The sequence below is a fragment of the Sinohyriopsis cumingii genome, chromosome 6 (genome assembly GCF_028554795.1).
Source record: "Sinohyriopsis cumingii isolate HCF-2022 chromosome 6, ASM2855479v2, whole genome shotgun sequence".
NCBI classification, from domain to species: Eukaryota; Metazoa; Mollusca; class Bivalvia; order Unionida; family Unionidae; genus Sinohyriopsis; species Sinohyriopsis cumingii.
Genome location: NC_142966.1, coordinates 101359531 through 101372629, shown reverse-complemented (window position 1 = coordinate 101372629; position 13099 = coordinate 101359531). Strand labels below are relative to the sequence as shown.

The 13099-nt window shown below is 37.4% G+C and overlaps 1 protein-coding gene across 1 annotated transcript; it reads right to left on the bottom strand.

Moving 5' to 3' along the window:
* Nucleotides 1-3: 3 nt before the first annotated feature.
* Nucleotides 4-12784, bottom strand: LOC149797571 (uncharacterized). The gene is made up of 3 exons (XM_089962471.1): nucleotides 12645-12784; nucleotides 8234-8308; nucleotides 4-4159 (listed from the first exon to the last, which is right to left on the bottom strand). The coding sequence occupies exon 3, from the start codon at nucleotides 4106-4108 to the stop codon at nucleotides 1667-1669; it is 2442 nt and encodes an 813-aa protein (XP_089818597.1). The 5' UTR covers nucleotides 4109-4159; nucleotides 8234-8308; nucleotides 12645-12784; the 3' UTR covers nucleotides 4-1666.
* Nucleotides 12785-13099: the final 315 nt, after the last annotated feature.

The following is a 13099-nucleotide window of genomic DNA, read 5'->3' as shown; positions in this document are numbered from 1 at the left end:
AACTTTTGTGAAATTAAACAAATAATTTATTTCCCTAAAATACAAAGTAACTATTTAAAAATAAGTTACAGTATTGTGAATGAAATCTAAGGTAGTCCTAAAAGTTCTAAAGTCCAAAAGTATTGAATATTCCAAATGTGTTGTTCTGAATGAAGTAAATTTTTAATGGGCAGATGTGCCAATAGTCTGGAATAGTTTGATGTGCTAACAGTCTTGATATATCACAATGATATAATCCAGAAGGTCTTTAAATGAATTCACAATAATCCCTAAGTAGTGATTTTATCCTAGAGTCTGAGCATTTTGTAATTCAAAAAAATAATTGAAATAAATAAATCCTCCCAAACATTAATTGAACACAGCTAAAGGACTGATTTTACTACAGATGTTTAAAATAGGAATAAATAATTATGTTTATTGCTACCTTTATATAAAGAATTAAGGTACACTAACAGAACCAGAATAAAGGTCATGGGTTAATTTCCAAATCTTTCTAACTGTAAACAAGGCCAGGACCTTCACAGAATTTTTAGCAGCCAAAAATCAGAAATCAGGTTGACCATAGAATTTCCAAATAAACATGTTTACCAAACAAAATGACCTTATCATAAAGTACAAACCCACAATCATGAACAAAATTAGCTATTTAGTATCTTATTTACTAAATGACCTTTACAATCTATAATCATAAAAAATTAACACACAATATAGATATACATAACACATAATTAAAAGTCAATCATAACAGATGCTGCTAAAGCATGGCATAATGTGATATGTACAATGCTGATGAATGATATAAATCTAATAATAAAACAATTTTCAGCTGAAACAAATAATTAAAAAAATTGACACTTTGTTCAGGTAATGGAAAACACACAAATACAAATGCAATATTGAAAACAATCTCTAGAACATGTCATACTAATTATGTTTTTTTCTCTCAAGTCCACTGGAAGTTATTTGCCATTGTCACACTGCCATTTCTGTTTCAAAACTAATTTGAGTTTCTGTTATAAGGTTTTCAAATAATGTGAGGTGGTCTTGTGGTTTCAGAGGGGCCACTTCAGGGTCCTATTGTAGAAGGGACATATCTGGTCCAGAGTTTTGAGCTTGGGACACAGCATCACGAGCCAGAAACTGCGATAACATAACTTGATCTCAGTTCATCTAAGTTCTGGTGTTTCCGACAGCCCTTGGTGTGGGGATTGTTTAGAAGGTAAATGAAGTGACATTGTGTTTGATGTGGTGAGGGGTTTAGCTGATGTCATGGGGAAGGAGTGGGTTGAGGGGATCTGACTATCTGTGGCAGTGAGGGTGGGGAATGCACTGGATTGCCTTTTGTGCTAAGGGCTGGACAGTTTGGGGGAGCATTTGCTGTGAATTGACTGGCTGACTGCCAACCAAACGATGGAACATCTGGACTTGTTGAACGATTTGTTGAGGATATTGTGGCAGATGCTGGTTATCTTGAGTGAATGGCATTCTAGTTCATTGTACTTGTGGATATGGAGGCTGTGGTTGCTGAAATATGTGAAGTCTGTGGTTGCTGCTGTAACCTCTACCGCCACAGCATTTCCTGTTGTGAATTGAAGTTTTGGGGCTGTTGCATGCTAGGCATTTGCGATGCTGGATTCTGATGATGCTGCTGCTGTTGTAACTACTGCTACTGCAGTCCCTGCTGGCTTCTCTGCTTGATGAAGGCAGACATCAGTTGTGGGTATGTTTTGAGAATACATATCACATTCTGCTGCTGTTGAGGGGAGTTGGGAGACTTCAATGTCTGCAGCAACTGCTGGAGTGCCTGGCTGTGCTGCACCTGACCAGCAGGACGGGGAGGCTGCATATTCATGGCATTCGCAACCTGTGGTTGATGAATTGGAATTCTCTGGACACCGTGCTGAACTAGAGGCATTGTTCTCTGAATATAATTCATAGTTTTTTGAGGATATTGTGGTAGATGCTGGTTATCTTGAGTAAAAATCATTCTAGTTTGTTGTGGATATGGCGGATGTGGTTGTTGAAAGTGTGAAGTCTGTAGTTGCTGTTGCTGCTGTAACCTCTGCTGCCACAGCATTTCCTGTTGTGTCGTGAAGTTTTGGGGTTGATACTGAGGCTGCTGTTGCATGCTTGACATTTGCAATGCTGGATTCTGATGACGCTGTTGCTGTTGTAGCTGCTGCTGCTGCAGTCCCTGCTGGCTTCTCTGCTTGATGAAGGCAGCCATCAGTTGTGGGTATGTTTTGAGAATACTAATCACCTCCTGCTGCTGTTGAGGGGAGTTGGGAGACTTCAATGTCTGCAGCAACTGCTGAAGTGCCTGGCTGTGCTGCACCTGACCAGCAGGATGGGGAGGCTGCATATTCATGGCATTTACAACCTGTGGTTGATGAATTGGAATTCTCTGGACACCCAGCTGAACTAGAGGCATTGTACTTTGAATATAATTCATAGTTTCTTGAGGATATTGTGGCAGATGCTGATTATCTTGAGTGAATGGCATTCTAGTTCGTTGAACCTTTGGATATGGCGGCTGTGGTTGCTGAAATTGTGAAGTCTGTGGTTTCTGCTGTAACCTCTGCCGCCACAGCAATTCCTGTTGTGAAGAGAATCTTTGGGGCTGACGCTGCAGATGCTGTTGCATGCTAGGTATTTGCAATGCTGGATTCTGATGATGTTGTTGTTGTAACTGTTGCTGCTGCTGATGTAGTCCCTGTTGACTTCTCTGCTTGATGAAGGCAGCCATCAGCTGTGGGTATATTTTGAGAATACTAATCACCTCCTGCTGCTGTTGAGGGGAGTTGGGAGATTTCAATGTATGCAGCAACTGCTGGAGTGCCTGGCTGTGCTGCACCTGACCAGCAGGGCGGAAAGGCTGCATATTCATGGCATTTGCGACCTGTGGTTGATGAATTGGCATTCTCTGGACACCCTGCTGAACTGGAGGTATTGTCCTCTGAAACTGAGCCATACTAGGTTGAGCCCGGAAAGCTTGTTGAGGAGGTTGTGGGGTTGGAGGAAGCTGCACTTGCTGTGGAAACCAAGGGATGGTTCGGGGTATAGCAGAAATGGGAGGCTTTGAATTGGGTGGAGGCATAGTACTCGTGGCTGGTTTACCAATACCCATCCCTGCTTGACGCTGGGCAGCCTCTTGTGCTTCAAGAGCAGCTTGCATAGCCACAAGAGGGGGACCCGGGGCTGGTTTTTCTCCTGAATAGCTCTGCATTGCTGCACATGGTAAGGGTTGATTTGTGGGTGTGCTGGTTACTGCAGCTGTTTGACTCCTCTGTATTGAATTTATCCTTCTTTGTAAGAACTGAGCCTGTTGAAGGCTACGTTTCAGCTGCTGCTGTCTAAGTTTGTGCTTGATTTGAAGACAGAATGGCACTCGACACTTGTTTTGATTACAGTGTTTAGCATGGTAACAACAAAGTGCCATAAGCTGTTTGCAAATGCGGCACCCATTATGTGTCTTTTTCCTACAATTTTTAGTATGTGCCACTACACGTTTCATCTTGTGACAACTAGGCATCCTGCAGTTTTTATCACGACACTGACATGCATGAACAAAATATAGGGCAGTGTCTTGTGCTTTAAAAGTAGTTTGCATAGCTGCAGGAGGGGGATCTGGGGCTTGTTTTTCTACTGAATAGGTCTGCACTGCTGCAGATGGTGATGTTTTATTTGTGGGTGTGCTGGTTACTGCAGCTGTATGACTCCTCTGCATTGAATTTATCTTCCTTCTTAACAAATGAGCCTTTTGAAGGCGATGTTGAAGACGCTGCTGTCTAAGTTCCAAGCTGATTTCAAGACAGAATGGCACCTGACACTTGTTTTCTTTACAATGTTTAGTATGATAACGACTAAGCGCAATAAGCTGTTTGCAAATGGGACATTTATGGTCTCTCTTTTTACTACAATATTTAGAATGTGCAACTACACGTTTCATCTTGTGACAACTAGGCATCCTGCAGTTTGTATCACGACACTGACATGCATGAACAAGAGACTGAATACTCCTTTGAATTGATTGACGATGAGATCCCTGAGGATTTTCTTGCTTATCTGAAGAAGAACCATCACTGAGGTCCAGCCCCAACCTATCCATTTTGTGATTAAGTCCTTCTTTCTGCTAGCAAGTATTATGCAAGTCAAAGTCCTGTGAAAAGAAGAAGAAAAAGACCATCATAACTCAAAACCTAAGCTCTATACCATCTATAAATAAGATTCAATGGCTGTGTAAAGTTATTTCTTCATTTTTCATTAAAAACACTAAAGACTTTCCTCTATTTTGTTCACTGAGAATGCTTTAGTTGTCTCCATTTTTAGCATGTCTTGTAAAATAAAATAATAACTATGGACATTCTATGGAGAGTATCCAAACTGCAGGTCTCCTCTCCAGGGTCACCCAGTCTTGTCTTTAGCTGCTTAATACCAGTACATAAATAAAAAATAAGTTATTTGCAGTCAATGATGCCATAAAAATACTATGGAAACTATTTAATTGCCTGTTCATGCCATGCAAATGCAAGCACTCGAGTTAATCAAGCCAACAATGGTGGGCAGTGGGTATTCATTTTTCCCCCACCATCCAATATCTTAAATTTACTATGGTACTATACTATTTCTTTTAAATGAATAAGCTGACGTGTCAATAAAAAATGATTTTTTGATCTGTTACGATTAATTTTTCTTTCTCTGAACGGTGAACAAACATAAACTGCCACGACTTTTCATCATTAGTGTTGTACTATTCAGAGAAATTTAGTGCATGGTAGGAGGACCATTTCTGCTGGGTGTAGGAAGGAAGTGCTCTTCTTCCAGGCACATCAGAGTTTGCCCACCAGACTGATACCTGTGTTGCCCACCTGGCTGATACCTGTGTTCATAGCTGCCAACCCTCACAAATTTGGTGTAAATTTCATGACTTTCTGCAGTGATTCACTAATTCATGCTGCATGCAAAAAATATCACGAATTCCCCAATTCTCAATTATTTTAAATTGTCCTGTTAAGTGCTAGTTGTGATATCGGCAGTTGCCAAAGTGGTCTCGTTCTGCTAGTCGTGATATTAGTAGAACTACAACAGATTTGTACAGTTGGACCGTTAACAAGCATTTTAGCTTATTTCACCATTCGATGTTTCATCTTCTGGATTAATACCATTTTGTAATTAAGCTACACTGCAGTTAAAATGTTTTCAGCTCCAAGGAAAAAGATTTCTTTTCAACAAAAAGTGAAGTATAGATTGTATTACGCCAGAATTTGGCCTAGCATTCAGCCATCAAACATTATGCTTTTCACACAGTTGTGTGCAGTGAATTTTACAAATGGGAATGTGCACAAGGGCTGGTATTGTTGTTTACAATTTATCTGTCATACATGTACCATGTAGTAATATTATTATATAGCACACGTATGACAGATAAATTGTAGGCAACGATACGAGCCCTTATGGGCATGTGGCAGAATGATGTGAAAAAGCACTGTTATAGCACCCCCAGCAGATTTCAGTTTCGGAGTACTTTAAGCCAACTCAAGTCATGCATGCTCCCAATGCTAAAGCATTGTTTGTGAGCCTTCTTGTTGAACATAACCGTCTTTCTCAGTTGGAGATCAGCAACAGTGACAATGAAAGATTGTATCGTGAAGAGAAATAAGACAATCTTTAGTGCCTCCTTAGGTGCTGAAGATTTGCAACAATTTTAGTCGCCAAGATTATTCAGCAGGCAAGAAGTCTGAACTGTTTTGAAAACAAATTTACCATAGCCTGATTGAGGAAGTTCAAGACTGCCACAGCATCATATCATGATAAATAATGTGTTTATCAGTAAATTCGGCTGCAAACAGTACATGTAATCAGTGTAAATAATGTTTTATTTTATTTTGGGATTTTCATATAATGCAGTACTGACCGGTGAAGTGGATGGAGATATAATTTTTCACTGTGTTTAAAATTCACTAATTTTTATCCCACTTTCACTAACTGCAAGTCGGGAGGGTTGGCAGCTGTGTGTGTTGCCCATCTGGCTGATACCTGTGTTGCTAACACATTAACAGTTAGCAAGGAAATCTGATTCAGCTGGATCCTTTGTGTAGAAATTTGTTCCAATTCTGTCTACTGCATATGTCCCGAAAACAGCGGTTTCAAGGTTTCTCTCTATTTATACATATATGAAAGCAAATCATTTGTCCAGTAATGAAACCCTTACAGGCCAGGATGCTTGGAGTCCAAATTGGTCAAATTCTGTAAACAATTCCTAAGAAGTTTTTTAATGGTTTTTATATTTAAATAATGGTGGTAATTATTTGACTGCACATCAGCATTATTTGTATTAAGCTGAAAGTACTCCATCCATAGATGTTTTCTATCAAACTTAGTTAAATTCTCTCAGCAGTTTTTGAAAAAATGTTGTTTAAAGTTTTTCCAGTTTCTTTATTTTGGTATGAATGAGACTTATTTGGATTTGAGAGTACACACCTAAACCTTACTTCTGATTTGTATTTCATAGAAGTTGCTAGCTCTGTGTAGCTATTTTCACTTTCTGAACTTGAGAGGTAGATTATGAAAACAAGAACCAATACTTTGTTTGCTTACCTTAATTTAAGTGTGAAGATAATAGTAATTCCTAATAGCCTAAAAGTTAGCTTCTCTATTTTAAAAACTAGAAACGTTACTTCTACTTGGTGATGTTCCCAGCATATTTCCCCCAGCACATAGAAGCAACTTTTATCTATAAGCTGTGTGTGTGTGTGTGTGTGTGATTAGGATTTTTAACGTAGCTTTAACAATTGTTCAGTCATATCGCTACAGTGTCTACAGTGTGGCAGTTTGTAGTGATATCTAACACTGGGGGATCATGCTGCAGACATGTAGCATCATATCCCATCCAGTCACATTATCCTGACACAAGGCCGACCAGTCCTAACACTAACCTCTTAATGCTGAGCGCCTAGCGAGGCAGCTGTTAGCACCATTTCTTTAGTCTTTGGTATGACTCGGCCAGGGTTCGAATCCACAACCTCCTGCATCTGAAGCAGATGCTCTAAACACTAGGCCACCAGAGCATTCTCTATAAGTTGCCTGCTTTTGACAGCACATGGTTTTCCTAATAGTGACCAGAAACAACGTCAATTCAAGCAAGTGAAACACATGTATGTATATATTAACTTTATCTACATTGTAAAAGTTGTAGAGCAAACTACTTTACTCATTGACTTCCCCACTTTCAGCAGTATTGCAAAACCTTGGAGTGGAACAATGAGAAATATGGCGGTTGGGTTGAAATAGTATATTTATAGTTTTGTACCATGATGCTGCTTAGTCCATTCACATACATTAATAAATAAATAAAACATATTTATTTACTCCAAAATTTTTATAAAATTTGGATTTCACCAAATATCGCTCAAAACATTCTATTTGGCCACCACACTGGCACATATAAATATAATTATATTTGTAATATTCATCATTAATCTGTGACAGATACAACCAAAATGTAAAAAAGATAATTATTTTAATCAGTTTTGTCATGAATAATAAAAATATGCTGGTAATATCATTAATATGCTGGCAATATCATTATAGTCATAACAAGATTACTTGGGAATTTCCATATGTTCCTCACTGACAGAAACTACCGTAGTACCGGTACAGTGAAAAAGTACCATGGTATGTACCACTAGAAAAAATGTTGCAGCGAACCGGTATACTAATAATACTGTGCACCTCTAGTGTGCACTGGTTTCTTCGTTCTAAAACCCAAGTAAAACGCTGCAATGTTATATAACATTCTCAAACTGAAATCAACTGTTGACAAGTCATTATTAAGAATGGCATATTTTCTAGGTATTATCTGTACAGTGGAGTTATTTTATTTGCATGCCGCTAGAAGATTTGTAAAATTTCACCTTCTTTGACATCACCATCCTGTTTCCGAAATTATACAAACATTTCGACAGAATAGTTGTCTTCTTTGAGTGCAGAAAATATCCACTACATCAAGAATGGCCTTCCTACACATACAGCAGCAACTTCTGTATTTCTTCATTTTATTAATGACACTTAAAAATCGTTTTTTGTTTTGTGATGAATTTTTCTACAACCAAACAAGACAGATTTGCCATCAAACCACTGTGTGCAAAAAAACGTTTCTTAAAGAATACACTGAAAGAAAACTTTTAATGAACTTTAAAAATCATGCAGTAGCTTCTGAAGTACTGATACTGACCGGTCACTCGAGCTTTGGGTTTGATATTGACCAGTCACTTCATCTCTGGGAGTGGCATTTTATACTGACCAGTCACTAAAAGAAGATAAGATACATTTCACATCGGCATGATTTAAAACAACAATTTAACATACACTCTAATTAGCTGTTTACTGACATTACAGAAAACTAACAAGTCATTACAAAATAGATTTGCAAGACATACAAACACAACATAATACATAGACAAAATTGAACAAAACACACAAAGCAAACTTGAAACATGAGCAAGCAAAGCATTTTAAATGGCAGTGACTAAAACTAAAATAATTTAGGATAATTTCAGCCAAATAAATTACTGGGAATTTTTTTAATTTAAATTAAATGCCAAAGCATCTAATTGGGACTAAAAAGCATGATGTGATGCAGCTTATACCTTACTTACAAAGAAAGGAGTGAACAGTAGGGCACTTACATAAGACAAGGACAGATAACAAATGAATGTTAACACAGACATTTGTGGTCATCATCAGAGTGTGTGTGTAGGAGGGATTAAATTCACAGATATTACCAACCCAGGACGGAATTTAAGATCTAAATGCATTAAAAGCTGATTGCTCTCTGATATGATTTGATTGCTCTTTCTATAAAATGGTAGCTGCGTATCTAAAGGATATTTTTGCCAAATGTTGTTTGTTTTTTAAAAAATTATATTTATTGTATTTAAAACATCAAATCATCCAAACATTTGGAGGCATGATTATTCTGAAATTTTAAAGTCTCAAGGGTCATTACCCAAAATCTGTGCATCTTTAGGTGTTTTTGCCATAATTAAGAGTTTATGATAGTTGCTTGAGAAGTCATCACACAAACACCACTTGTGTATTTTTTCTAATTTTTGCAGTTTTCATGTTACTGCAGAAATGCCAGGCTATGGGACAGAAATTGAAATTGGAGAGGATAAATGTATGTAAGACTGTCAGTTTGTTGAGCTTCTGACCAATAGGTTTCAGGACAGATAGTTGCCTTGTGAATGAAATTAGTATGCTGCAAAATCATAGGAGGTCATCATCAGTAAACATCGTGGAAGAGACCTAAGTAATCATTTCTGAAGCATAATCTTTCAAAACACAATGAGGAAATATAATATTACCTACCATAATTACTCTAAAAATGATAAATTGTATAACCTTTATGTCTTTGCATAGATATTAACCAATGTACAAAATACTCCATCTAACACAGGCAAATCTACACACTCTACACAATTCCCCCCCCCCCAATTGCCATCAGTTGATATATCTGAATATGTTTAATGTCTCACTGACAGTTACTCTGTGGTTTATAAAAGGTATTAATTTTGCTTGTTATCCACAAAGAGAACCATATGATTACATTTATAGTAAAGTTAGTTGTAGACACTGTGTACTGCTGTAGCTCTCTATAGGACTCATGGTACTAATTCAGTTCCCATAGTAAACCTATGCAAACACTATGATACAGTGTATTAAAAATTCAATAACTTTAAATTTCTGAGTGCTCATGATCAAACCTATATTTATCAGTATAGATGAAACCTGGATGACAACTTCTTTGCAGAGAAAAAAAATATGAGCCGCTGCATTTTCTGAAAGTACATGTGTTTGAACATGTGCTTTCAATTCCACACCAAAGTCAAGTGCTAATTTTAGTAATGGGTGTTCCAAAACTCAAGACTGTTAAAGGACTGAAATTCCATCAATAAAAGAATGTCTCTATATTTTTGTCAGTTACAACTAGGATAAGCCACTCAAAAGATTCTTTTTTACTACAATCTATCTTTCATTATCAACTAATTCTGGCCAGCCAAACCCATATACAATCTATTTTACCTTTGACCATTTCCAGACTCACTGACTGATTCCCATTTTTCCATGCAATTAGTACCATGTGTCCTGAAGCTTTCCTACAGAGATTTTTTACATGTAAATCAAACTGCAGTTGATAGTCAACGTCAGTTCCTAGCAGTTTAACAATTTCTTCACATTGTATGACAATACTGCTTATGATTAGTACGATGTTCATGCTGAATGTCTTATTACCCCCAGTTAGTGTTTGAAACTTTTCAGGGTTGGCTTGCATTGTGTTAGCAGTAAACCAGTCAATCAGAATCTGGATTCCTGCTTCAAGAGCGATAATCAGTGTCAAAATACTGTGAGGAAAAGGACAAAGTAACATCATCAGCCTAATTTACATATGTAATAAAACAGAAGATATCATTCATAAAAACATTAAAAAGTAATGGACAAAAGATTGATCCCTGAGGAACCCCTGTTAGAGTTTCAGTCCATCTACTCAAGACACCCTGCAACTTAATTTACTGCTTTGGATTCAACAGATACAGGGCCAACAAGAGGGTGGGGGCAGCCAGGGATATATCCCCAAGGCCTGGGCCCAGGCCAAACAACACAAAAAGATTGATCCATGAGGAACCCCTTTTAGAGTTTGTCCATCTACTCAAGACACCCTGCAACTTAATTTTTTGCTTTCGATTCAACAGACAAAGAGCCAACAAGAGGGTGGGGTCAGCCGAGGATATATCCCAGGGGCCCATTTGAAAAAAGAAAAATTTTGTTTTAACAAGAACTAGGAGAGGCCCGGGTGTTTTTTTACCCCAACACCCATGATCACTCTCTACGGCCCTAAACAAATAGCTTAATAAAATGTTCTACTCAGTCATACCAAAAGCTCTTAATTCACCAATAAGAATATCATGATGGAGATAATAATAATAATAATGACTTTGTATAGCACCTAATCTTTAGAAACTCTAAGCACTTTACAACATTAGACAACACCTATAAGATAACAAACATATAATAATATTATTAAAAAAACAAATGCCATGAAATTAAAAAAACATTAAAAAATAATAAACATGCTGAGAATATTTCAGGTAGGAAACATTATTAGGTCTTTAAGTTTGTTCTTGCAGTCAAAATAAGTGAGTTTTGAGAGCCCTCTTGAATGTGATCACTGTGTCTTTGTGTCTAAGTTCAGTAGGCAATTCATTCCACGTTGCTGGGCCCTGGTATGCAAAAGAACGCTGTCCATATGACTTTGTTTTCATAGTGGGAATAATGAGTATACGATTGTCAGAAGAGAAGCATAAGTATCTTGCTGATGTGTACACATGGGTGAGGTCGGATAGGTATATTGGACTAGAGTCCGACAGTGAAACGTAGCACAGAGAACAAATGTTGTGTTTGATTCTGGATTGAATGGATAGCCAGTGTAGGGTACAGAGCAGCCGGGAGGTGTGCTCTGATCGTGGTACTCTAAGTATGATCTGAGCAGCTGTGTTTTGAACTTTTTGAAGTTTCTGGAGTAGGTATTGAGATGAACCAGACAGAATTGAGTTACAATAGTCCAGTCTTGAAAGTACTAATGAACACACAAGTGTTTTAGTGGCATCAACTGAAAGATATTTGCGAATTGACCTGATGTGTCTCAGCTCAAGATATGCAGCCTTGTATATGTTCATGACATGTTGGTGCAATGTGAGAGTACTGTCCAGAGTAACACCTAGGTTTCATACTGATTGTGTGAATTTAATGTTGGCGTTGATGATATTTATTGTTTGAGGTAAAGGATGTGAATGAGAAAGTCTTTGTGTTGTAATCAGAATGGCCTCAGATGGTCAAAAACCTTGGACAAATCCATCAGGACTTAGCTACATATTTGTTTTAATCACAAGCCTTCCTCCAGTCTTCAAGCAAACATAACAGCATCCTAATGTTAAAAATGTTCTCAAAAATTATGCTAGCTGGATCTCAATTCATTTCTGAAACAGTTTGGATATGGGTAAAATGCTGACAGGTCTATATATAGTTACTTCTAACAAGAGGATTGTTCTTGTTGCAAATATGAACAAATTGAGTTGCCTTCGGATGATGATAAAAATGCACAGTATCTCTTAACCGAGTAAGACCATATCATGAAAATCAGTAATTGCATGTAAGGTATTAATACACTGGCTTTGATTATTTGTAAGAATGTTATCAACACATGATTAATTATATACATTTTTAAAACATATCGAGTTTATAATTATACGTGCCCGATGAAAAATATCCGTAGAGATCGGGATTTGGATAGGTCCTGTATATCAAAATTTAGGGCTCGTGTCGTTGCTTACAACTGACCTGGCATACATGTACTATATAATAACTATATTATATAGCACATGTATGACAAGTCAATTGTTAGTCCTACAATATAAGACATAGCACTTGTTTTAGTGCTACCTTTACTATCCAATTAATGGCCTTGTATAGCGTGTTCCGTTGTCATCGACATCGGAATGAGTAATCAAAGTTTCTGGAACATCTCACATGCTTGGCAGCCTATATCAACACTCTTCCACTAATTTTTGTGTAATTAATATACTTACTGTGCTGTCTTTATCCTGGCGGAATGAAAATATGATAATAGAAAATGGACGCATTTTCACGTTCAGTCGACATACATTATAATTGTATTGCAATGGGACGGTAGTCGAGGTATGCCGAAGTAAGTTCAAAGTAGGTACATGTTGGGGATATATTTCTTGAACGAAACGAACCGTTGGTTACAGTTCCAATAGGCATAATATATTTGTATTCGTTTTGTTAAAGAATAATAATTCAACTTAACCCGATTTAGGCATTCCCGGCTTTCATCGCTTTCCAGCCAACTGAAATGTCAGCCAACGAAACTTGAAAACAGGTCCTTTATTTTGTTGTTGTTGATAATTTGAATCTATTAGAGAAAAGACATCAGAGTAAGTAAAGTCTCACTAAAACATTATCAATTTACTTTGTAGAAAAGCGTCTTTTTGTAGTTGTCAGTTGTGTGCAATATTCCTGA